General features: G+C 35.6%; 2 protein-coding genes across 2 annotated transcripts in view; one reads left to right on the top strand and one right to left on the bottom strand.

The window, feature by feature from the left end:
- The first annotated feature begins 9,184 nt into the window (after positions 1 to 9,184).
- LOC131825610 (protein FAM3D-like) lies at positions 9,185 to 9,921 on the top strand. The gene has a single exon (XM_059165060.1). It carries the CDS (start codon positions 9,185 to 9,187, stop codon positions 9,773 to 9,775), a length of 591 nt encoding a protein of 196 aa, XP_059021043.1. The 3' UTR covers positions 9,776 to 9,921.
- A 195-nt stretch (positions 9,922 to 10,116) lies between these two features.
- PLSCR1 (phospholipid scramblase 1) overlaps positions 10,117 to 24,128 on the bottom strand; it is a 28,971-nt gene continuing 14,959 nt past the window's right edge. The window contains exons 6-9 of the mRNA XM_059163840.1: positions 23,697 to 23,917; positions 22,115 to 22,276; positions 13,610 to 13,771; positions 10,117 to 11,285 (exon numbers count right to left, since the gene is read on the bottom strand). Of these exons, the coding sequence (XP_059019823.1) occupies positions 11,247 to 11,285; positions 13,610 to 13,771; positions 22,115 to 22,276; positions 23,697 to 23,917 (584 nt within the window). The 3' untranslated portion in view covers positions 10,117 to 11,246. The remainder of the gene's footprint in view (positions 11,286 to 13,609; positions 13,772 to 22,114; positions 22,277 to 23,696; positions 23,918 to 24,128) is intronic.

Raw genomic sequence — 24,128 nt, 5'->3', positions numbered from 1 at the left:
ACCTGGTAGGTAAATTAGAAGAGGCTTAATCCTCTATCTGGCCCTCTAAAATTTTCTCATCAAAAGCAATTAAAATGTAATGTAATTTCACGACCTCCATTTGTGATGCCTACTCTTAGAAAAATTGAACTTCCTCTCTCCCTTCCCTTCCCACTCCTTCTTATTCTTTCTTTTAAACCCAAGTTTCATAGTATTAAGTTTATACAGATTCATACCATGAGCTGTATCTTAACTATCTTAAAAATATTAGAGTCTCAATTTTCTTACTTTACATATACTTTCATGTTTCATCTAGTTATTTAAATTTCCAGTTGTGCATATACTCTCAAATACTCCTTTTTGAACACTAAAGGAAATTCAAATATTTCTCTTTTGGTATGTAGAAATCAATCTGAATTAAAATTATGAGTACACAATTTAAGATAGAACTTTAAGAAAACTAAAATTGGAAAACAAAACTATAGAGTCTGTAAGTTGTTTAGTAAATAAGTACACACACATTTGTAATTATTATTGGAATTATATATCAAAACCTAAATTTAGGATGTCACAAATATGCATAGTAGTCTAGGAGAGGACTTCTTTCCTCAGTGCAGAAAACACCAGCTTTATCCAGTGCTAGGAATGGATAAAATTATTCTTAAAAAAATTGTCTATCAGAACATTTTTGGCAACATCTGAAAGTCATTTAAAAAAATGCTTGCAGTGTAACATCATTTGAGTTGAGAATTGATGGTGCATTAACAATAAACATAATAGTAATGGTAGTAAACAATGTTTATCTAATTCTAATAAAACCTTAAACCTTAAAATAAAAACCAATGTTCATCTAATCCTAATAAAAACCTTAAAAACCTTAATAATTAAATTATTAACTTAAGTATAGAAATACATCAAAGCATAGAGTGATTTTCCATCAAATGGAAAATCTTCCATTAAGATTTTCATCCAGAATCGCACAGCTAGAAAATTTAGGAGCTAAAATCAAATCCTGATCATATTTTGATTTGATAAGGAAAATGCTGTAGTTTTACCTATTTCTTACCTGCTCATTTGGTTGAATTTATCTACCAGTTACTCTTAATTCCTTAAGGCTACATGAAGTCAATTACTTAAAAGACTTTTATGAATAGAGTATGTCAACTAATCCTCTAAATATCAACTCCCATAAAACTTTGAGGAGGCACGGAGGTGAACCTGGTACAATTTCTCCAATTGAAAATTTCATCAGTTCCACCCTTCACAGATGGAGACTTGTGACATATCCAATAACACAGAAGAGTGCTAGAAACCATGCATGAAAAAAAGGAGAGAGAGAGAGAGAGAGAGATACAGACTACTCTTTACAATGGGTTTTACAGATCTTTGTTACTTTAAGACTGAGCCTTGAGTCTTGAGTGGTGTCACCTGAGCTGGGAGCAGTCTCTGATCTTTTGACAAAATTCCAGAAGACTTTGTTCCATAATTTGACCACTAGAGAAGACCTGTGACATTTTTTGTCTTAGACTCTATATACATTAACAAAGAATGATAAGACTCAACTCTTTCTCTTAAGTATGTGGTGGTTGTAGTAATGTACATCATCTTTTCAGCAAGATAAGAAAATGTAATAAAATCACTTATCAGTTTAAATCTGTTCCTGTTGCTGGAAACATCCAGTTTTCCCTACTTCAAATCTATATGCCTCCTACATTCATGAAAAACTTTATAAATATGCCAAGTAAGGTGAAACTAGAGTCAATACCCTCCATATGAGTACCTACTGCCACTCTTAACAAGAGTGGCAGAGCAAGGTTTTTCAGTGTTATCCTGAGAACACTGGCACAAACTTAAACAAGACTCATTTACAAAATACAAGCTAACTCTGGTTTCGATTGGCATTCTTCTTCCTTAAATTATTACTATGATGCAACTAATACTTATTAAAAATTCAACATCACATAGCCTAAAACACTTCATAATTATATTTTTTTCAAAAGGAATACCACTTTTCGAGAAATAATCGCAGAACGTCTCATACATGTGAAAACATGTCAAATTACATATAAAAACAAAAAAAATGTTTTTTATTTGTTGATTTTTTTAAAATTGGAGATGTACCAAGAAAGGGGAAAATGGGCATAAAGGAGGACATTTAGGGTACTTACTTGTTCTAAATGAGCAGTGAAGACCTATAAGATAAGGACAAGTTGATTAGTTAATTATTTTGAGAAACTAAAAATCTCGTGTCAATAAAATATTTAAACCATTTTAAAAAAGATTTTAATTTATTTATTTGGCAGAGAGAGTCAAATAAAGAAAGCAGGGGGAGTGGCAGGCAAAGCAAAAGGGAGAAGCAGGCTCCCTGCTCAGCAGGGAGCCCAATGCTCCATCCCAGGACCCTGGGATCATGACCTGAGCCAAAGGCAGACGCTTAACTAACTGAGCCACCCAGGCGCCCCAATTTTGATTCATATTAAATGTTAAATATATGTAGTAAAATGGAAGATAATCAATGAAAGAACACCTTTGTTTCAGGTGCCTTGAAATAATATATTTAAAACACATTCTAATAATGGCAACTTAACATGGTAGAAGTGTTAAATAAATGTTGGACATTCCAAATATGCATACTTGCACAATCCCTTAATAAGTCTGACCTTTGGGGCTTGAACTTATGACCCTGAGATCAAGACCTGAGTTGACTGAGACACCTGGGTGCCCCATTTCTCACTTTTAATCATGAGAAAATGCTGATGTTTATAATAAATTGTTGAGATACCTATATTTTATTTACGGATTATTTGCTTCTGAAAAGTAATGCATAGATGTGACAACCCTATTGGTAAGTCAGTACAAATAGAGACCTTTGGACCTAATCAGGCCAGCCTGCAGGTGAGGATTTGGCCAGCAAAGTGGTTTACTTGTTTGTTTTTAATTTGAGAAATACTGGACTGAACTGCACTACCAATTCCCGACTCCCCTACATTACCTTACTCCCTGATGTCTTATACTTGCAGCCCCATGAATTTATCTTACTTGCCCAGAACTAGCAGGCAATTAAATAACAAGAGGTTCAGTTGACTAGTTAATATGAGTCCTAAAACAAAGCTCTCAAAGTCATAAGCTCATGGACGCCTGGGTGCCTCAGTTGGTTGAGCATCTGCCTTCGGCTGGGGTCTTGATCCTGGGGTCCTGGGATGTAGCCCCGTATCGGATTTCCTGCCCAAGAGGAGAGCCTGCTTCTTCCCTTCCCTCTGCCCCTAACTCCTGCTCATTCTCTCTCTCTCAAAAAAATAAATAAAATCTTAAAAAAAAGAAAAAAGAAAAAATCACAAGCTCAGTTGATGGAGTGTTTACTCTTTATTCCTCATCTGGCATGAAGGCTTCTTTGTCCACATGAAGAGTTCCTCTGTGGCAATTTCATTCTATTCACCCTAGATGCCTGAGTGTGGTCTGGCATGCATAACAATGAACAAGAAAACAAATGGGAATCAGCAGAAGCTGTTTGAACAATCAGGTCCCCAGGGTATATATTTTCTATTTTGAGTTACAGATTGAAAAATGAGTCAATGAACATAGCTGATGCAAATCACATTTTTGTTCTTTTGTTTTTGGTGATGGATGAGTCAGTATTTATTAACTAATATTTGTCTTCATCTTTACTTTCTTTTTTTCTGTTTTACTGAGACATAGTTGATAACATTGTGAAGTTAAACATGTGCAATGTGATCACTATATGTGTGTGTGTGTGTGATTACAACAATATGGTTAGTCAACACATCCATCATCTCACATTTACCATTTTGTCTGTGTGCATGTGTGTGATAACATTTAAGGTCTACTCTCAGCAAATTTCAAGTATACAGTGCAGAATTGTTAATTAGAGTCACCGTGATGTACACTGGATCTTCCCCCCATTCTTTTTCAAAGTATTTATACTAATTGAGGCTCCCTGTTCTCCACCCACCAAATCCACAGGTGGCTGAAACTCCTGGTAATTACGGAAAGACAAGGGCAACGATCTAAATCGAGTCACACAGCCTGCTGTGATTGCTCTTATCACAGTCATCAGGAAATACACATTTTTTTTTTTTCCTGGCCGGGTTTCCCCTTTTGGTAGAACAGACTAGACCGTATGTCCTCATTTATTGGAACAGGCCCAGTCATGCCCTACACAATTTGTTAACCACACTGATTCTGACCTGAGGCAGCAGGGGAAACAAGAGGCTTGAGAAACCCATGAGCCTGCAAGTCAAGCCACTTTGCATACTTCAAATACTTTCTTTGTCTCTCCCTTAATTTCTGAAACAATTTCCTTCTAAGACGTTCCCCTAGGAGGACACCAATAAGTCCACATGTGGTCTTAGTGCACACAGATTTCCCCTCTTATAATGCCACTGTTAAATAATGTGGTGAGTGCCCCATTGCCAGGGTCAGAGAGAGTGAAGCTTATGTAGATTTAGCGTGACTGAGACCTTACCCCAGCATGGCCCAATTCTCACTACAGTCTTAACACTTCTGCAGACATTCTTGGTTCTGTCTCCTTTCTTTTCTTGTTCTGCCTCACTCTCTGGCTAATGATTATCCATTTTCAAGCATAATGAACTTAATATTAACTTAGTTTAATTAATAATCTAACAGTAATTAAAATAGATAGCTGTCCCTGCTTTTACACAATAGCAGACTGTATAATCCGTATAGTACCATTTGCATTAATAATACTCTAAAACATTACTTATTTAAAAAAAATTACTTATTTAGGTTCTACTTATATGAGGTGTGAATATAAAATAAAAACTATTCTCTAAGTCATAAAAAGCCATCATACGTTAGGTCTATACACCATATACTTCAGCCTCAAAACTTCTACTTTCCATCATTTTTTAATAAAAAGCTGCAATATCCAATGATTTAAAAATATGCACTGTGTATCCTAAAATATTTTACATAAAATTGATAATTTTGGTGTAGGTAACCTATTTAAATGACAAAATTTGACAAACTTCTAGTTTATTTTGACTATCATATTTCTTTCTTATCATGATTAACTTGCTTCCAAAATAAAACCAAGAAAAAACCAAGATAAATAATAGATACCTGGTAAACTACTGGAGACTAATTCATTTTAACAAGACATTAAATATCCTGCTGTGGCATGCTCTTCCGCATTGCCTGCTCTATGGCCCATGGTTAAAAGGTGGCTATTCAAAGGGGCCAAATCAAAACAAGATTCAAGAGAAAATATGCTGTCAAGGAAATTTGAAGGGAATTATTGATATAAAAATAATGAGCATTTTCCCCACATATATATGGATCAGGAGAGGAGGACAAGAAACTGATAAAAAAATAAAAAACCTATGAAAATTGATTCCAGTAAAGGTAAGTACAAGAAACAAGGGAAGAGATAACAATTTATTGATATTGGAGTGCTTATTTATGTAAAATAAAATTAGGTATCTCTCACACTATACAAAAAAAAAAAGTTCCAAGTGGATTAGTGACCTATGAAATATAAATCTGCCAAACAAAAATAAACACCTCAAAAATGCAAACCATGAAAAACAATAGATAAATATCGCTATTTAAATTTTTGCACAGGGATGCCTGGGTGGCTCAGATGGTTAAGCGAATGCCTTTAGCTCAGGTCATGATCTCAGGGTTCTGGGGATCAAGCCCTGCTGTCAGCTCTCTGCTCAGTGGGGAGCCTGCTTCTCCCTCTTCCCTGCTCCTCATCCTCACTCGCTCTCTCTTTCTCTCAGGTAAGTAAATAAAATTCTTTAAAAAAAAATTCCTGCACACACAAAAAAAGACATCACAAATACTGTGAAAGAAATGCCACAATCTGGGAGAAAATATTTGCAATGCATAGAACTTACAAGAGATTGGTAATCTGAAAAAGTACTGCAAATCAATAGGAAAAAAGATAAGCAAACCAAAAGAAAAAAAAAAAAAGATCCAAGTGTGTAAAAAAGTAATTCCTATTACAGGAAATGTGAACATCCAACAAACAAATAAAAATGTGTTCAACCTCACTAGAAATCTCAGAAATGCAAATTAAAACAATGAGATTTCTTTTAAACATATCAGTTGACAAAAACTGACAATATCAAGATGTGGTAGGTATATAAAGCAATAGCAATATTCATACACTACTGTTGAAACAATAAATTAGTATAACTGATTTGGAGAGCAATGTTACAATATCTCATGATAAGGAAGGTGCTCATACTTTTAGAACTACAATTCCAATAATAGGATTAGCTCCAGAGAACCTCTTCCATATGCATATAAGGAAATATGCATAGAAATATTCCGTTAAGATTGATGATAGAGAAATGTTAATGTATTAGAATTCTCTAGAAAAAGAGAATGAGGGAGAGAGATGGCAGAAGGAGAAGGGGAGGGGAGGGGTGGAGAGATTTTAAGGAAACTGGCTCACATGGTTGTAGACACTGGCAAGTCCAAAATCTGTACGGTAGGCCAACAGAGTGGACATCCAGGGAAAAAATGATGCTGCAGTTTGAGTTTGAAAGGAGTATTTGGAAGAATTCTCTTTTCTTTGAGGGTGGTCAGTCATTTTTAGTTAAGGTCTTCAGCTGATAAGATGTGGCCCACCAATGTTATGGAGGGTAATTGGCTTTAGTCAAAGTCTACTTTAAATGTTAATATCATCTAAAAAATGATTCTTCACAGAATCATAATTTTTGACCAACTATCTGGGTACCTCAGCCTACCCAAGTTAACAAAATATTAACTGTCAGCCCATCCAGGGTAGGATAGGTAAACTCATGGTATTATAGTCATAAAACAGAATACTATATATATAACCATAAAAATGTGCAAACTAGAGATACACATATCAACATGGGCAAGGTACGAAAGAAAAAACAGCGAATGAAAAAAAATTTCAGTTGCTGAAGGTATATATAATATGATGCCATTTATATTGTTTTTAAGCAAATGAAAAGTAATGTTCTATGTTATTTATGGATATTTATATGGAAATATGTATGTATAAATATATATGTACATACATACATAAATATCCACACACACAATGAGAAGAATAATGGCCTCACAAAAATATCCATATTCTAAACCCGTGTTATGTTACATAGCAAGGGAGAGTTAAGTTGCAGATAGAATTAAAGTTAGTTATCAAGTAAAGTTAAAATACGGAGTTTATCCCTGATTATCCAGGATGGCCCAATGTTATCCCCAGGGTCCTTTAAATGTGGGAGAGAATGCAGAATTGGAGTCAGAGATAGAAATGTTACAACGGAAGCATTTGCTAGTTTTCGCGATGGAAAGAAGCTATAAGTCAAGGAATATAGGTGGCCTGTAAGATGGAAAAGGCAAGAAAAAGGATTGTACTCTAGTACAATTGTACTCTAGTGCCTCCAGGAAGAACGAAACTCTTTCAATATCTTGATTTTAATTTGGTATATTAATCTGCTTAGGGTACCATAAGAAAATAGCACAGATTAGAAGGCTTAAACACAGAAATTTATTTTCTCACAGTCTGCAAATTTGGAAGTTCGAGATCCAGATACCAGCATGACTGGTTTCAGGAGAGCTCCCTTTCTGATTTTTAGATGCCCCTTTTGTATGTCCTTGCAAGGTCTTTCCTTGGTTTATGTGCATGAATAGAGGACCCTAATCTTATTAGATCAGGGCCACATCCTTTATGCTCATTTAAACTTAATTAGTTCCTTAGAATGATTAAGTTACATTGGTGTTAGGGCTTCAACACATGAATTTTGTGGAAACATAAACATTTAATTAATGAGACCTAGTAAGACTTATTTCAGACTTCTGACCTCCAGAACTATAAGATAGTAAATTTGTATTGTTTAAAGCCAAAGTTTGTTGTAGCAGCAATGATAGACTGATACAAACTTTGGGATCTAGAAATGGGGTACTACAGCAACATTCCTAAAAATGTAGACGTTTTGGGATTTGGAAATGGGTAGAAGCTGGAAGAATTTTGAGGAGCATGATAGAAAAAGCCAAGATTGCCTTAAGTAGACTGTTCACAGAAATATGGATAAAAGTGACTCTGCTGTCAGTACTCAGAAGGAAGTGAAGAACATGGTAGAGAAAAATGTACTATTTAGAGAACTTATACCTCATCGTGAACAGACTGATGGTAGAAATATGGAATATTTCTATTCAATCTACCCTTTGAATTTATCTGACTTCCTGGAGAATTTCTAAAATCCCTTTTACTTTATCATGTTATCCTTCTACTTCGTGCAATCTACTATTCCAGTGTTTCTACCATATTTTAAAATGTGGCATCAAATTTTTCAACACTATTAAAATTTTGTCTCAACAGAACGTTCCTTTTTCTCTACTGTCTTTTCCAGAATTAAATATGCAGCATTCCTTCAAGTCTCATTGAAATTATAAACTGTGTACAAATGTCAAGACACTTGCTGCAATTCCTGGTGATTTTCTTATTTAAATTTCTAACTTTTCATGTGTGATGATTTTCACTTTATTAATTTTTCATGATAACATATTTTTCTAGTATTTGAACTTAAATGGGTTCTTCAGTGAGTGTGTGGATTTCTGTTCAACTCCTCCTTGCATGTCCTTGAAGAAAGAAAAAGTTGTTTAGATCAGTTGTAGTTTTACTTTGCTTAATCAGAGATCCTGAATCCTATGCAAAGAACAGGGAGAAAGAGTGGAGAGCAGAGAGAAAATCAAAGTAAAGATGTAGTTGTCACAGGAATAAGGCCAGCACCTCTAGCCTCATTTGGGGTTGGTTGTGGTACCTGACATCTAACTTGGGTAGCCTTCCCTTTCTCCACCAGGCATAAGTAAAGCCACCAGAAAACAGCCATGCAAGTTCCTTCACTTTACCTGGCATGCTGTCTATACCAACTGCAAAGTTAACACCAGTGATTTGGTTACACCTCATTATTGGAATCTGGCATGGGGGGGGGGCTGCTTGGGCTAATTAAAGGTGTTCACTCTCCCTGTAGCTCCCTTGCCATCCCAGTGTTCTCAACATTAGGAGCTAGTGGTGGTGTTGGAGTTCTGCTAAAGATGAACAGGAGTCTTTCCCCCAAGTCCTTGTTTCCTAAAAATACTTTTCCTTTGTATGAGTTAAATTGTAGGTTAGACGTCTCCTCTCACTTGATCCAGTCTTTCCCACAAAATAGAGTACATTCCTTTAAGTTTCTGATGGGTAGACATGTTAGTGTCTCAGCAGGGCTGCTCCCCTGCTGAGCTTGCTCTCCAGCCGCTCCCCTGCCACCTCCCGAGCTCCTTGCCATGCTGCAACCACCAAGGTTGGTCTGTTCCCTCCATAGAGGTCGTGAGGACCAAGTGTGGCCTCAGCAAGCTCTGCCCAGACAACTTCTTTGCTTTTAAAATCAGCAGTGGAGCCGCTAACATCGTGGGTCCCACCATGTGCTTCGAAAACCTTGTGATCATGAGTCCTGTGAAAAACAACGTGGGCAGAGGCCTGAACTTTGCCCTGGTGAATGGAACCACAGGAGTGGTGCTGACACAGAAATGTTTCGACATGTACTCTGGAGATGTTACTCTCCTGGTAAAGTTCCTTAAAGAAATCCCAGAGGGCACACTGGTGCTAGTGGCCTCCTATGATGACTCAGGAACCAAAATGAATGATGAGACCAGGAAGCTCCTCACCAACTTGGGCAATTCCTATGCAAAGCAGCTGGGATTCAGAGATAGCTGGTTCTTGTTAGGGGACAAAGACCTCAGGGATAAAAGCCCTTTTGAGCAGTTCTTAAAGAACAACCCAGACACAAACAAATAGGAGGACTGGCCAGAGCTGCTGGAGCTGGAGGGCTGTGTTCCCCAGAAGGTATCTTAGGGCAGCTGCAGGACTGAAGAAGCCCCCTCGCTGTTCTAGAGTCAGCACCAGCTGCGGCTGCAAGAAGGAAACCAGGTGGCCTGTGGAAAGTTCCCTTGGCGGGGAGGGGGGTCTGTGCCCTCTGCACACTTCCCCTTTTCGGAAGCAGCGCCCTTCCAGGGGCGGCCCAGCCCAGGTGGCCTGCCATCAGGGGTCCTTCCGGAGCCTCTGCAGGAAGAAGGAACGGTGTGTTTACCCTCAAGATGGCTGGCGGTCACTCCCAAGGAAGGACAGACTGCTGCACCTGCGGCCCACCATTAAATTTTATTTTTGCTGATTTTGAAAAAAAAAATAGATTTTAATAAAGATCATCTATGCTTTTGCTCCTTTTAAAGGAGATCCGAAAGCAAAAAGGTGGTAAATGTGTAATGTTCAGAATATCACCTAAATTGACTATTCACAGTTTATTTAAAAATAAAAATCAAATATGCAAATATATAAATAATTTTTAAATCAGTTATTTGATTGTTAGTGTAAATAATCCAGACCATTACTGAAGTTTCTACTCAGATGAATATATATGTTCTATTTAACATCTGGGTGATCTCATAACTTATGCTCTATGAATGATAAAATAAATACAGGAGTTAACCATTCATTCCATGTGTAAATAATTACTTCAAAAATGATAACAATGTTTCAGTTTTATAGAGTCTTTGAATGTGTTCTTCTTTATCACATACCTTTTTCCTTGGAAATCATTAAAACATCAATAATTTATTGTCTTGTTAATATGAAAATCTTTTTATAGTAGTAGATTAACTTATAAAAGAAATTACATATACTGTAATTTGCTGAACAAAAACAAATACACATTTTATGTTCCTCGGTAATATGAATATTAAGTATTATTTTAACATAGTTGTAAAGGAAATTGAAATTACATCGATTTTTAACTTATGTGATTATATGGTATTTGCAAAGTAACAGTTTTTACACATGTGAAGTAAACTGGAACTATATTTAATAAAATGTAACTTTTATATTAAATTACTTTAATAAGGCTTTAGTTAATTTTCTATAAAAATTGAAAATAAAAGAAATTACAGTTCAAAACAATTTACCATGGGAAGTTTCATGATTAAATGTAAAAATTCACATGTCCTTTCTCCAAAATACACAAAGAAAAGAACATGTATGAAATAAAAGAAAATGCACAAAAACACTTAAAAGTAAGTGATATAGAAAATAAACTCATAATTCCAAAAGTCATATATAACAGGAACTTCAGGTATCACAGTATAATTCATGTATGCCATTAGTTATTTCAACAAAGAAAAAAAAAAACAGCTTTTCTTTTACATAGTCCCAATCAATTCACAGACTTCAGACTTTCTGAGGAGATTTTCATTAATTCACATTACCAGGCTCCTTTTTATTCATTGTTTCCACTCCTTTCAAAAAACATGAAATCCTAGATAAGAACAAAAATATGGAAATGAATTTTCAGCAACAAAGCAGAGATCAGCATCTGGGGAAAGTTGATAGCTTTCCAATACAGTAGCAAGTACATCCTGTAATTCTGTTCATTTACTGATTGCCTGCATGAATTTAATTTATTCTCTGGTAATGTTTCTAAATTTCACTTTTTCTCATGCCACTCAAAATATTTTTCATTTTGATTTTTCTTTCTTAACTTTTGGTACTCCTTCTCTAGTAATACACCTTTTCTTAAGACTGGAATTCAAAGTACAACATTCATATTTTTTCAGGAGAATGACAGCCATCTCAGAGGTAGCATGCATCTTAGATTTTTTTTGGCCCAGTTTTATGATTTCTCTTGCAAACTTGTCCACTGCGTTCCCCAGCTTGTCTCACTATATCAGTGTCTCTTCCCTAGGACTTTTATCAAATCCTATGGATTTTCTGTCACATCTATCATTTTCATTATCTGTTCACAAAGAAATAATTTAATCCTTATCATCATTCACTTGCAACTGCAGTATGATAATTTTACCTCTCCTCAATCCATTTCTTATATAGTCACCAGGATTTATCTTTCTGAGATTTGGATTTATAACTATTTTATTTATATCTGGTTTAAAACCAACCAATTAACTAAATAATTTTCAGTATCTTCCCCACATATACAAGAAGTTGTCCAACCTTAATAAGTCCTTTAGAAGAGGCCCAATGTACACCATAGTCATTTCCTAATAAACCCACCACAACTCCCAACCCTGTTTTTCATCTATCCAAACACCTCAGACTGTCGTTTCTTCTTTTTACACCCCATTCCTTTGGTTATAGTGTGTGTATGTCTGGTCAAACAATTTCCTAAGGTTAATTTTACTTTTCCCATGAAATAAACAGTGAAAACAGTTTTTAAACCGAACTGTGGTTATATTAAAACTTTATGTAGAAAATATTGGCCCTATCCCAAATTAGATAGAATAGCAAAGTAAAATCTCAATATCCACTCACCAAGCTTTAATAATTATTAACCTGACCAATCTTGGTTCATTAATCACTCTATCCCCTAGATCCCTCTGCCCTCAACTTCATTATTTAAAAGCAAATCTGTGATATCATACCATTTTATACTGAAACACTTCAGTGTATGCCCCTAAAAATTTGTACTCTTTGGTTTTCATAGCCTAATATCACTAGCATATTTTTAAAAAATAATAATCTAGTAATATCATCAAATAGCCAGTTAGTGTTCAAATTTCTCTGAATTCCTTCTAAATGTCTTTTTATATTCATTTGTTCAAATCAGTATCTAAATACGGTCTACAAACTGCAGAAGTTGAGGTCTCTTAAGTTTCTCTCTCTTTATATTATTTTTTATCTTTTTATTTTATGGACACTTATTTGTTGAAGCAACTGGATACTTTTTCTGTATATTCTCTCACTTTTAAGTTTTTTGGGATTGCATCCCCATGTCAGAGTTTAAGATGTTCATCTAGTGGCTCCAAACCCTACTTGTTTATTGGAGTCACTTGATAGTTCTAAACAGCTTGCAGGCTTGGTTCCACCTGCAGAGATTTTGACCACTATCTGCAGGCAGTCTTGACACAGGGAGTTTGAAAGCCATCCAGGTATTTCTATTGAGCATATTGGCTTGAAAACTGTTGCTCTGTCCCAGGAGCCCTTGATTTTGGCTGCAGAGTCACTTGGAGGCTATACAAACTTCTAATTCTGAGCCTTTAATTTAGTTAAATTGGGGTACAGCCAATTTAAAGTTTGGGGTTTTTTAAAGTTTCCTAGCTGATTAAATGTGAAGACAAGTTCAGAATCACTGCACTATCCCACATAATTCCTCTCAAATGGCAGTTCTACTTAATGGCTCAATGGGATGTTTACTCTTAACTGCAGTTTGCACTCCTGTATAAGATGATTTAATTTAATAATGAAAGCTGGGCAAAATCTTGTTTGACTGAGTCTATTCCATGCAAGTCCAAATTCAAACTCTTTTTCATAGCACTGACTTCAATTTTTAAATAAAAACCCCAAAGACCAGGGCCCCTCCTTTACACATGAGGTCCTTCTGTTACCATACGAAATTTCATAGACTCCCCAGAGAAACTAGTTACCTGCGAACCCAGAATACCAGAAGATAATGAAATTTCAGGGCTAGAATTAAATGGGCCCCTTGAATAATACCTATAAATTTCACAAGGTCATTTAAAAATGTACAGTTTACTCAGTCATTTCAGAATGACTAAAGAAATGAATAGATTTCTCTAGAATGACTAGAGAAACCATCTAAACCCAAGATTAGCAGAACAGACTTACAATAAGGAAACATGCACCGAGCATCACAGCTTTCATTTTCACATCAAGGTCTAAAGGGAACTGGATACCAAAGTTATCAGCATCTGTAAATGCCTCTCTCACGAGACCAGTCCACTGCTTGGAAATCTTGCCAACCACATTTTCTTCATCAAGAGATTTAATCTAAAGTGAAAAAAAAAAAAAAAAAAAACAACCTTAAAGAATTCTAGAAAACTAGTAACAAACTAAAAGTTGAAATAAAATGAAATACTCTATCAAAATTATGTGTAATACTTAACTATGAACATTATATCACTATTAAATGCATATAGATTCTTGTATCTACGTTCAGATGCATGAAAAAAGAAACCTGTTTCTTTGCTGCAGAGAACTTACATGAAAGTAGTTTTGCTTAAATATTTAACATTTTCTGTTCTACGTTAAAATAATAATAAATAAGTTGATCTAAAACAAAATTTAAGCAGAAAATTTAAAAATATAAAATGTTTCTTTGGTGAAATTTCTAGAAGACCATCAGGTAGGTACTAAATGAGTCCCCCATACTGTAAGAGAAGCACAGAGAGTTTATATAAGCTAAGTGTTTAAATGTAATGGGAGGGTTGGGGCACCTGGGTGGCTCAGTGGATTAAAGCCCCTGCCTTCGGCTCAGGTCATGATCCTAGGGTTCTGGAATTGAGCCCCACATAGGCCTCTCTGCTCAGCGGGGAGCCTGCTTCCCCCCTCTCTGCCTGACTCTGCCTACTTGTCATCTCTGTCAAATAAATAATTAAAAATCTTTAAAAAAAAGTGATGGGAGGGTTCATTACCACCATTTGTAGAAAAATATGAAATGCAAAGAGCCTGGAAAAGAAGACTGGCAGTTTTGAGTAAAGGAAAATAACCAATAAGTAACTTGATGGGATGCTGCAGGTCAAGGGTTGGGGTAAGACTGAACAGTGGGGTGGATAGACAGTGAACAACAAAAAGAAGAAGGGTGGATGATAAAAAGGGCTCCAAAGTAAAATTTTTCTAATTTTACAATTCTGTCCTGAGGGAAGCCCAGGGCCATTATAAAGAGTTGAACATTTTGTGGCTGGACAAATGCACTCACCAAGTAGGTATGTGGGGGGATGAATGTAACCCACACTTACCATGGTATTTGCATGTAGAGTTATGTCAAACCAGGAAAAGAAGTCCTTTTCAAATGTGCACACAGTACCACAGGTGCTAGCAAACACCCACTGAAGCCCTAGCTCAGGTTGAGAACAGCAAAATAAATATGGGGAAACTAGGTGCCCTGGGTGGCTCAGTTAAGTGTCTGCCTTTGGCTCAGGCCATGATCCCAAGGGTCCTCAGATGGGAGTCCAGCATCAGGCTCCCTGCTCAGCAGAGAGTCTGCTTCTCCCTCTCCCTCTGTTGCTCCCCCTGCTTGTGCTGTCTCTCTCAGTCAAATAAATAAATAAAATCTTTTTAAAAATGTGGGGAAATGAAAAACAGCAGACTCATTTTATTTTGGCTTGGGTTGATAGGTTCTTTACACATGTGAAATAAACTTCTAATTTGACTGTGATAGTACAGATTATTGTTCAGCAAATACTCATGCACTACCCTCCCCCACCAATTGTAAGTAAGCCCAGAATATGTCCCTGTACACTGACAGAGTTGCCCATATGACTTACTTGACTAATGGAATGTTAGTAGATGCGACACGAGTAAAGGCCTTAAACATGGTTAAGTTGTTTGCCCTGGCTCTTGCTCTCCAGTGATCAGCTACTAGAAACACAGGATCCAGGTACTGCATTTGCTACAGCTCCAGAATAGAATATACCTGGAGTGGACCTGAGGGCAACTTACATTCCAAATCAGAGCCATGTAGCTGAGCGTGGGTATACTCCTGGAGACACAACTGACCTGCATATTCATTAGCATGAGAATAAATACCTGTAGTTTTAAGCTACTGAGTTTTAGGGGTTATTTGTTATGCAACATTATTGTGGCTAAACAGACTAAAACAAATTCCTCCTGCATGCCTGCGTTTTTTGTTTTTAAAGGTTTATTTATTTATTTGAAAGAGAGAGCATGAGCAGGAGGGGTAGAGGGAGAGAGAATCTCAAGCAGACTCCACACTGAGCAGGGAGCATGACATGGGGCTGGATCCCAGGACCCTGAGATCATGCCCTGAGCTGAAACCAAGAGTCAGATACTTAACCGACTGCACCACCCAGGTGCCTCTGCATACCTGTGTTTTATACATAAATAGCTGTCATTAGCATTTGAAGCTAGTAATAAAACCTTATATTTATTTTTAAATTTAGTCATTATTAATTTCAGAAGTGTTTTTAAAATAAAATATACAAAAGATAATTTATAAGCCACCATAATCCTACCACTAGATTTAACCAATATTGGCTTTTCTCCTTTTAATTCCAATAGGAAGAAATTTTAAAGTTTACTAAAATTTATGTAAGTAGAACATGTAATTTTTTATGAAAAGGCTCAGAAATGTGGATGATTTATAACTGAAAAGTAAATAGGATTAGATAATTTTTAGCTAAATTCTAGGTATTTAAAAATGGAAAATCTATACAATAAAATGATTGTAACTTCTAGAAATAATGAACTAATATTATATATCTATTCATATATACTGAGAATTGATAGTGGTATTCTGAAAAAAATCTATAGGCTCATCTTATAATATAAATATAAATGCAAAAAATGTTCAAATAGAACATTAGCACATAAAACCTAGTTTAAGTGTCAAAAGAATGCTGAAAATGTATTTTATTTATTTTCTAATTAAGCATTTATACAACATTTATCATATGCATAATATATAAATGCTTTATAAGTATTAGGTGATTTTTCCCCCTCACAATATCTTTATAAAATATGTACTATTTTTAAATTAATTATTTTTATTGACATATAATGTATTATTTGTCCCAGGGGTACAGGTCTGTGAATCATCAGGCTTACACACTTCACAGCACTCACCATAGCACATGCCTTCCCCCATGTCCATAACCCAACCACCCTCTCCCTCCTCCCCTACCTCCACTAACCCTCGGTCTGTTTTGTAAGATTAAGAGTCTCTTATGGTTTGTCTCCCTCCCGATTCCATCTTGTTTCATTTTTTCCTTCCCTACTCCCCAAACCCCCAATTCTGCCTCTCAAATTCCTCATATCAGAGAGATCATATAATTGTCTTTCTCTGATTGACTTCAAAATATGTACTATTATTAAACACAGTTTTCATATAGAAAAACTGAGGCAAGAAAAGTTTAAATAATTTGTCTAAGTTCACACAGATAAGAAGTTGTGAGAAGGATTTCAAACCCAGACACTCTGTTCCAGAGTCTATTCTCATGACAATTGTGATACCCTGCTTTTAGACAGTTAGGTATCAATTCTTAATAAAACTCTACAACAAGGGTCAGCAAACAATGATCAGTGGGCCAAATCTAGCCTACCCGCTTTTTTGTAAAAAAGTCATATTAGGACACAGTTATATGCTGTATTTATATATTGTCTGTAACTATCTTCATGCTATAGTGACAGACTTGAAGAGTTGCATACAATGACCATATGGCCCATAAAGTCTAAAATGTTTTCTATCTCATCTTAAAAATTATTATTATTTTTTTTTGCTAATTCCTGCTCTCGGTAAAACAGGACTAGAAAAACAACATGAAAAACAACAGCCAATGTCTTTCTAAATTGTGAAACATTGCTGCTATTTCAATTGAAGTCATCAACTTGGTAGGTATTCTCACAATTGGCATTACTATTCAGTTCTGCTGCTAGAATAGACTAGAAAAGAAAATGAGCTAATTGGTAAATAAACATGAGAAGAGTTAAAATGATTTCACTTTGCTCTATAATTTTTAAATAGAAAAATTAAGTATAAATAAGCAAAAATGTTTCTTCAGTTAAATACTTAGTCCAGACAGAAGACTGGATAGAAGGTAAACAAATAGCCTTTTTCAATAAGAATAAGTACCTAATATATCTCTATTCCTTCTTAATAGTGAAAATGCCTCTAAATTACTTAGGAAATTTTTAACAAAAAAAGAAGTTCTATATAAAGAAACCCATATGATCTTATGAAGAATATAAAATTAGATATGAATGAATAAAAAGACCTAACACTTCTGGGATGAGACAGGTTTAGCCTCATAAAAATGGTAATTTTAAAAAATGGTATACAGATTTAATACAATACTAATAGGATTCCAACTTCTGAAAAATTGCCTTGATACTCACAGGAAAGGAAAAATCTGATAGCAGCAAAAAACACAATAAAGAAGAATAATAAGTGGCTCTTTGGCTATGACTTAATATAGAATACATAATTAAGTTGCCATAATTGAATCATAAGGCACTGTTGTAAGAACAGATAATTAGATCAATGAAATGAAAATCTAAAATAGATCCCATCATTTATAGGAATTTATTTATTTATTTATTTATTTATTTGACAGAGATCTCAAGTAGGGGGGAGGCAGGCAGAGAGAGAGAGAGGAAGAAGCAGGCTCCCTGCTGAGCAGAGAGCCTGATGCAGGGCTCGATCCCAGGACATTGGGATCATGACCTGAGCCAAAGACAGAGGCTTTAACACACTGAGCCACCCAGGCACCCCATTTATGGGAATTTAATGTATAGTATTTCAATTCATTAAGGAATGAATACTTCACTTAAATTGTGATGACACAGCTGTCTAGCCATCTGAAGGAAAAAGATGTTTGATCCTATCTTCTATAAGTAAAATTCCTGGTAAGTTAAAGATTTAAATATAAAAAAGATTAAAAAATGAGTAAATAAAATATAAAGTTGGAGATAACTTCATAATCAAGACAGGAGAATGGCAAGATATTAAATATATGTGCCTATATATGATATATATATATGTGTGTGTGTATACACACACACACACATACATACACATACATAAATATGTGTCACAAAGTGTCATAAGTGTTGATATCTTCATATATGTAATATTCATATATTACATATTATGTGATATGTAATATGTATGTGTTATATATGTCATATATGTAATATGTAATATCTAAGTGTTGATATCTTCAACATACAAATTATATTTACATACAAATTACATTTATAAATTGACAAGATAAAAGTAAACAATCTAATAAAAATACAGACAATGGATATGAATATGCAATTCAAAGACCACAAACAAAAGTAGCCAGTAAACTTAGGGTAAATTGTTCATAATTCCCATCAGTCAGGGAATTACATATTAGAGATAAACTTTCCCCTCCCACTAGCTGATTTTAGATTTCCTTTTTAGATTGAAGTTTGCAGTTCAAGTTGTATCTGGGTGTCATTCCTTCTTCTTACTCAGAACTCCTTGTACTTTTTGAGTCTGAGAAACCATGGCATCAAGTCTGCATGATTTTTATTCATTTATCCCTTTGAATATTATCTTGGCACATTCTCTGTTTCTGTGACTCCTCTTTGGCACATGCAAGAGTAGTTTATTTTGTTTTCACATTCCTTTAAATATTTTTGGTCCTTTCAAATTTATCTTTTCCTATTCTCCCATTTACTTTCCTCATATAGATCATCCAGTTCATTATTTCCCTCTTCACCTGTATCTAATTTTCAGCTCATCCCAATGTGGGGTTTCAGCTCCACCCTCCAAATGAGATTTCATCAATGAGTGTTCCTTATTTCTGGAATTTCTATTTGGTTTGTTTTCAGATCCTCCTGTCCTTTTTTTTTTTTAAATAATAGTCTCATTTTCTCCTTATGACCTTTTTTGTTTCTTCTTTAGCCTCTTTAATGTTTATTTAGATATTTCTTATATAATTGATTGCAGACTATTATATGCAGTTTGTTGGTGGTGAATTCATTCTTAGAACATTATGTAATTTTTTATCTTTTCATGTGAATATCAGCTTTTTCTATAGGAACAGAGTGTTTTGGTCATCAGTCTTTGGCAATCTCCTTCTAGTGTGCTTTTGCATTTAGTTATGTCATCCATATCACCACTCAGGATCAATTTCTATGTTATGATGTTCCTCATCCATAAGAGTGGTATGAATTCACTTCAGATACATAGAGGGGCTTATAATGTATTAGCAGTTTCATGGGTTTTTTCCCCATCTACCAAAACTCTTGGAAGGAAACAAATTCCCTTATTGCCTCCATGGGATAAAAAGTGTGCTTGTCTTTCTTCTACTCGCCCTTCGGAGAATCTCATGGCTTCAACTACCATCTATATGCTGAAAACATCCCAAACTTTTTTCCTACATACCGAAAATCCAACATAACTGAAATACAAATTATGAGGTTCTCACAAATTAACTATTTCTTCTCCAAGATCGTTAACCTGGCTAATGGCATCATTATCCATTCAACTGCTGCTTTGTTTTTTCCTTTTTTTTTTTTTTTTTTTTTGAGAGAGAGAGAGCGGGATTGAAAGATTGGGGGTGGGCAGGTGGTGGCAAAGGAAGATGGAGAGAGAGAATCTTAAGCAGGCTCCATCCTCAGGCTCCATCTGTCAGTCTCACAACCCTGAGATCATGACCTGAGGCCAAATCAAGAGTTGGATGCTTAACCAACTGAGCCACCCAGATGCCCTCACTGAGCTTCTTAAACATCAGCTATTAGAACAACATGAATCAGCTACATCTCCAAATTTTCTTTCATGCTCAGCTGACATCAAAGCCATGAATCAGTTCCATTTGGTATACTTATGAAATGTCTCTGAATTAGTTCTCCCTTTAGAATGGCTCCTGCTCCTGCTGTGTTCAGGCCATTATCTCTTCTCTACTCTGTTTCCATACCATTAATACTAAGATGGAGTCCACATTCCACTGTGGCTCCTTACTAATAATTCCTGCTTTCAAACTTTTCATTATACCTAGCCTACAGAAAATGATTCAAGGGACTACGTTCTCAATTCTCTCAAAGATGTTACCTAGTTAGAACCATTCTAGATGCACAGGAGACTAGTTAATTCATTACATATAATGGATGCTTTAAGGCATCCACTGAAAAGGGATGCTGGGAGATTTCTAAATTCCTTAGCATTAAATATAAAAGTTCCACAATCCAATTTCACTTATTGCACCAGTATTTTCACTTATTTTCTATAAATAAAGTCTATGTCAGCAAAAATTCTATTAATATTCCCTGAAAGAACAATTACTTCTCAGTCTTCTGGCTCTTTCATAGGAATGATAACCCCTACATAGAGAACTATTATTATACAAAAACTATAAGGTCTTTATACATGCTTAGCATATATCCCCTCAATTCCCTCCTTATACTATGTATATGCCTTTGTAAGAGTCTTTATAAAGTCTCTATTATATCACGTGTTTTCTTAGAAGTGCCTGTCTCTCTCATTTGACTCTGAAGTTACTGAGGGGAAGAAGTCATTTTTATACAACCAGGGTCTAACAAAGGACTTGAAAATCATATGATTAGAGAAGCCAGGAAGATAATATAAAGAATGGAGCTGGAGAGTGGAAAACTGTAGGAAGTCAGCGGACAGTGTCAGACTGCATACACCTTATAAGGCAGCCCTGCTCAGATTTAGATTTTTGCCCCTTTTTGTAGAAATGTTGGCCCAGCTTAACATATTTTGTGATTTTTCCAAGAGAATCATGGGATTAATATTAAGTTATAAAATCTCCCTATTTTTAAATATTTGCAATAAATAATTTGGGCTACAAGACTAGGCCATCTATGGAAAAGTTGTTGTAATGAAACCTCTTCATGTCGTAAATACACAGATAAATTATGGCATACAGTGATCAGATTTTTTAAAAAAACATTTTATTTATTTATTTGACAAACAGAGATCACATATAGGCAGAGAGGCAGGCAGAGAGAGAGAGGGGGAAGCGGGCTCCCCGCCAAGCAGAGAGCCTGATGTGGGGCTCGATCCCAGGATCCTGGGATCATGACCTGAGCCAGAGGCAGAGGCTTTAACCCACTGAGCCACCCAGGCACCCCTACAGTGATCAATTTAACACAAGGATAAAGAGAGGCATAACTGGGAAGTATATGTTCTACTATCTTTCTTAAAACTCTCTTTGCATTAGCGAGCTTTTTGTAGGAACTCAAAGATGTCAGAACTTCTGAAGAGGATCTAGAGCACTGGCAGCCTGTATTTCAGATTAGGGAAGGGTTCATATGCTTTGGCAATCAGACTTAGATGATGAAGGTTCACATTTTATTTTAAATGGATAATATACAGAGCATCCATATAGACACCACCATGTTCAAATGTTGGATGTTTTGCTTATATCTATTTGTTTATTTGACTACAAAGCTCTGCTTTTTTTTTTCCATTTAGTATAATCAACACTGATGCCTGATCACAGTATTAACCACCTTTCTGACCAAAGTTAAATATATAAGCACACTGTCTTCTTCTTGAAATAACAGGACACACACATCTATTTTATTTGTAATATCCTCCCAAATTATATTACCCTTTATGAGGAAATCAAGACATGTAAACATTATCACATCTCTTACCTCAAAATCAACATCTGCACAACAGCTGCATACAACACATGGACCAGTAATTTTTAGTACATCCTCTCTCCTCTCATTTTGAATTGTAAACCTGGGCAGGCACGGATGCCAGTTCTGAATAACATAACCTATAGGTACACCGGGAGGAGCATAGATTGCTATCTACAAAAGCAAAAGAATATATATAAATCATAATAATTATAATGTCTAGTAATCACTCATTTACTGAATACTTTTGAAGTGTAAGACACTGTTTTAAGCACTACTTAATTTTTAACACATCCCTACAAGGTTGGTACTATTATCTATATTATAGAGAAAGTAACTGAGGCACAGAGAGGTGAATTAACTTGCATCAGATTCCCAACCTCAAAAAAGAAAAATGAGGTAAAAACTTGGGCAGGTTGCATGCATCGTTTCCACTCTTAAGCTTTGCTCCACTCGCCTTTGTACATTTTTTATTCTCCATATTTATAAAAATGTCTAAATTGTTAAGGAACTCTTTTCTTAAACTTTTTAAAAAACAGTGTTTAGATGTAGGAACACAGCTCAGAACAGTGGGGCAATTTCTAAATATAAGTAGCAGTGGTGCCAAAATGGAAAGAAAATGAAGCCTGGAACCTTGGCTCTGCTACTTAGCTAGGTGACCTTGAAAGTGCCTTAGTGTGGTCTTTTTTACAATAGTGCATTATATGTTAATATACGCTTTATATTATAGAGCACATTCTATGAAACTCTTAGTTTTTCTCAGATATTCCTTGATGAATATTACTATATATAACCTAAATGATATGGAAAATAAATAATTCAGCATGAACAACTTCAGTTATCTTTTTAAAATATGTACAGTATTAGATTTCAAATATTCATGTGTTTGTAACTGTGTCTGTCATGCTTGCACAGCTCCCTCTCTGGAATGACTGAGTGGGCCCAACAGGGCTGGTTTCAGGCCAATGGAAATATATGCAAAAATCAACTTCCCTTTAAACTCTCTGTGCCCCAGCATCTCCTCTGAGATCCACATTCTGTATTAGTGGGCTGCCAAGTAAATAAAATGGATACCTGGTCTTTATGGAGTTAAAGGTATTCATAACTACTGTATACATCTTATGAGGGCTCAAATACATTCACAATTTTTATAGATATATAAAAAAAAACCAGGCATTGAAATTTTTCAGAGCAGTCCCTTCTGTGAGGTTGGCCCACACTATGAGATGAACACATATAAGATATTCTAGGATATTCTCTATGGTATCACTGTTCTGGCTTTGGCCAGGCTCTTCATGTTCATTGTAGGTAATGGATTTGACCAAGGTGCCCTACCTTCTCAGCTCTCCATGAAGATCAAGAAATCCTGTCTCTGAGATTTCTGATCTCAACCCCATGAGACACACTACTCATGGCCATGGGGCTAACTGTTCATTGTTTTTCACTGCCTTTCTTGGACAATTTACTCTCAAGTATACACTAAGAGCTTATGGACCAATCTTCCTTTAAATCTCATTTGATTACATAATCCAATGAAAGGGTAAAAAATCTTGCTGAACTACTTTACAAATGACCCTGGTAATTGCTCACTGACCTCCTGAAGGCAGCAAGGGAAACAACAGCTGTCACACTTTAGTGGTCTCTCCAGAGTTATAACTTCTCGGCCCATATTATCAAGAATTCTCATGGTAAATGGCCTAGAAGCCCCACAGCAATTTCGGGTACAGAAATCCGTATCCTCTGCTGCAAAGTAAATCCTCTGTCCAAAGCTGTTCTTAATTTCATATTTGTTATTAGTTTCAAAACCTGTTAAAACTACAAACATAAAAGGGGAATCATTATGACCATTATGCTAAAAGAATATTGAATCAATCCTAAGATACTATAATGTGCATTTATGCCATTTTTAGACAATACTTCAAGTAACCCAGGGAGAAAGAAAAGAAAAGGTGTTTAAAGATGATCTAGATAGAGGATAAATGGGAAAGGGAAAGAAGAAGGAAAAGGTTTTAAGGCATAGAGAAAT

Source organism: Mustela lutreola, chromosome 2 (genome assembly GCF_030435805.1).
Source record: "Mustela lutreola isolate mMusLut2 chromosome 2, mMusLut2.pri, whole genome shotgun sequence".
Taxonomy (NCBI): Eukaryota; Metazoa; Chordata; class Mammalia; order Carnivora; family Mustelidae; genus Mustela; species Mustela lutreola.
The sequence above is the reverse complement of the archived record's forward strand: the minus strand, read 5'-3'. Positions and strand labels throughout refer to the sequence as shown.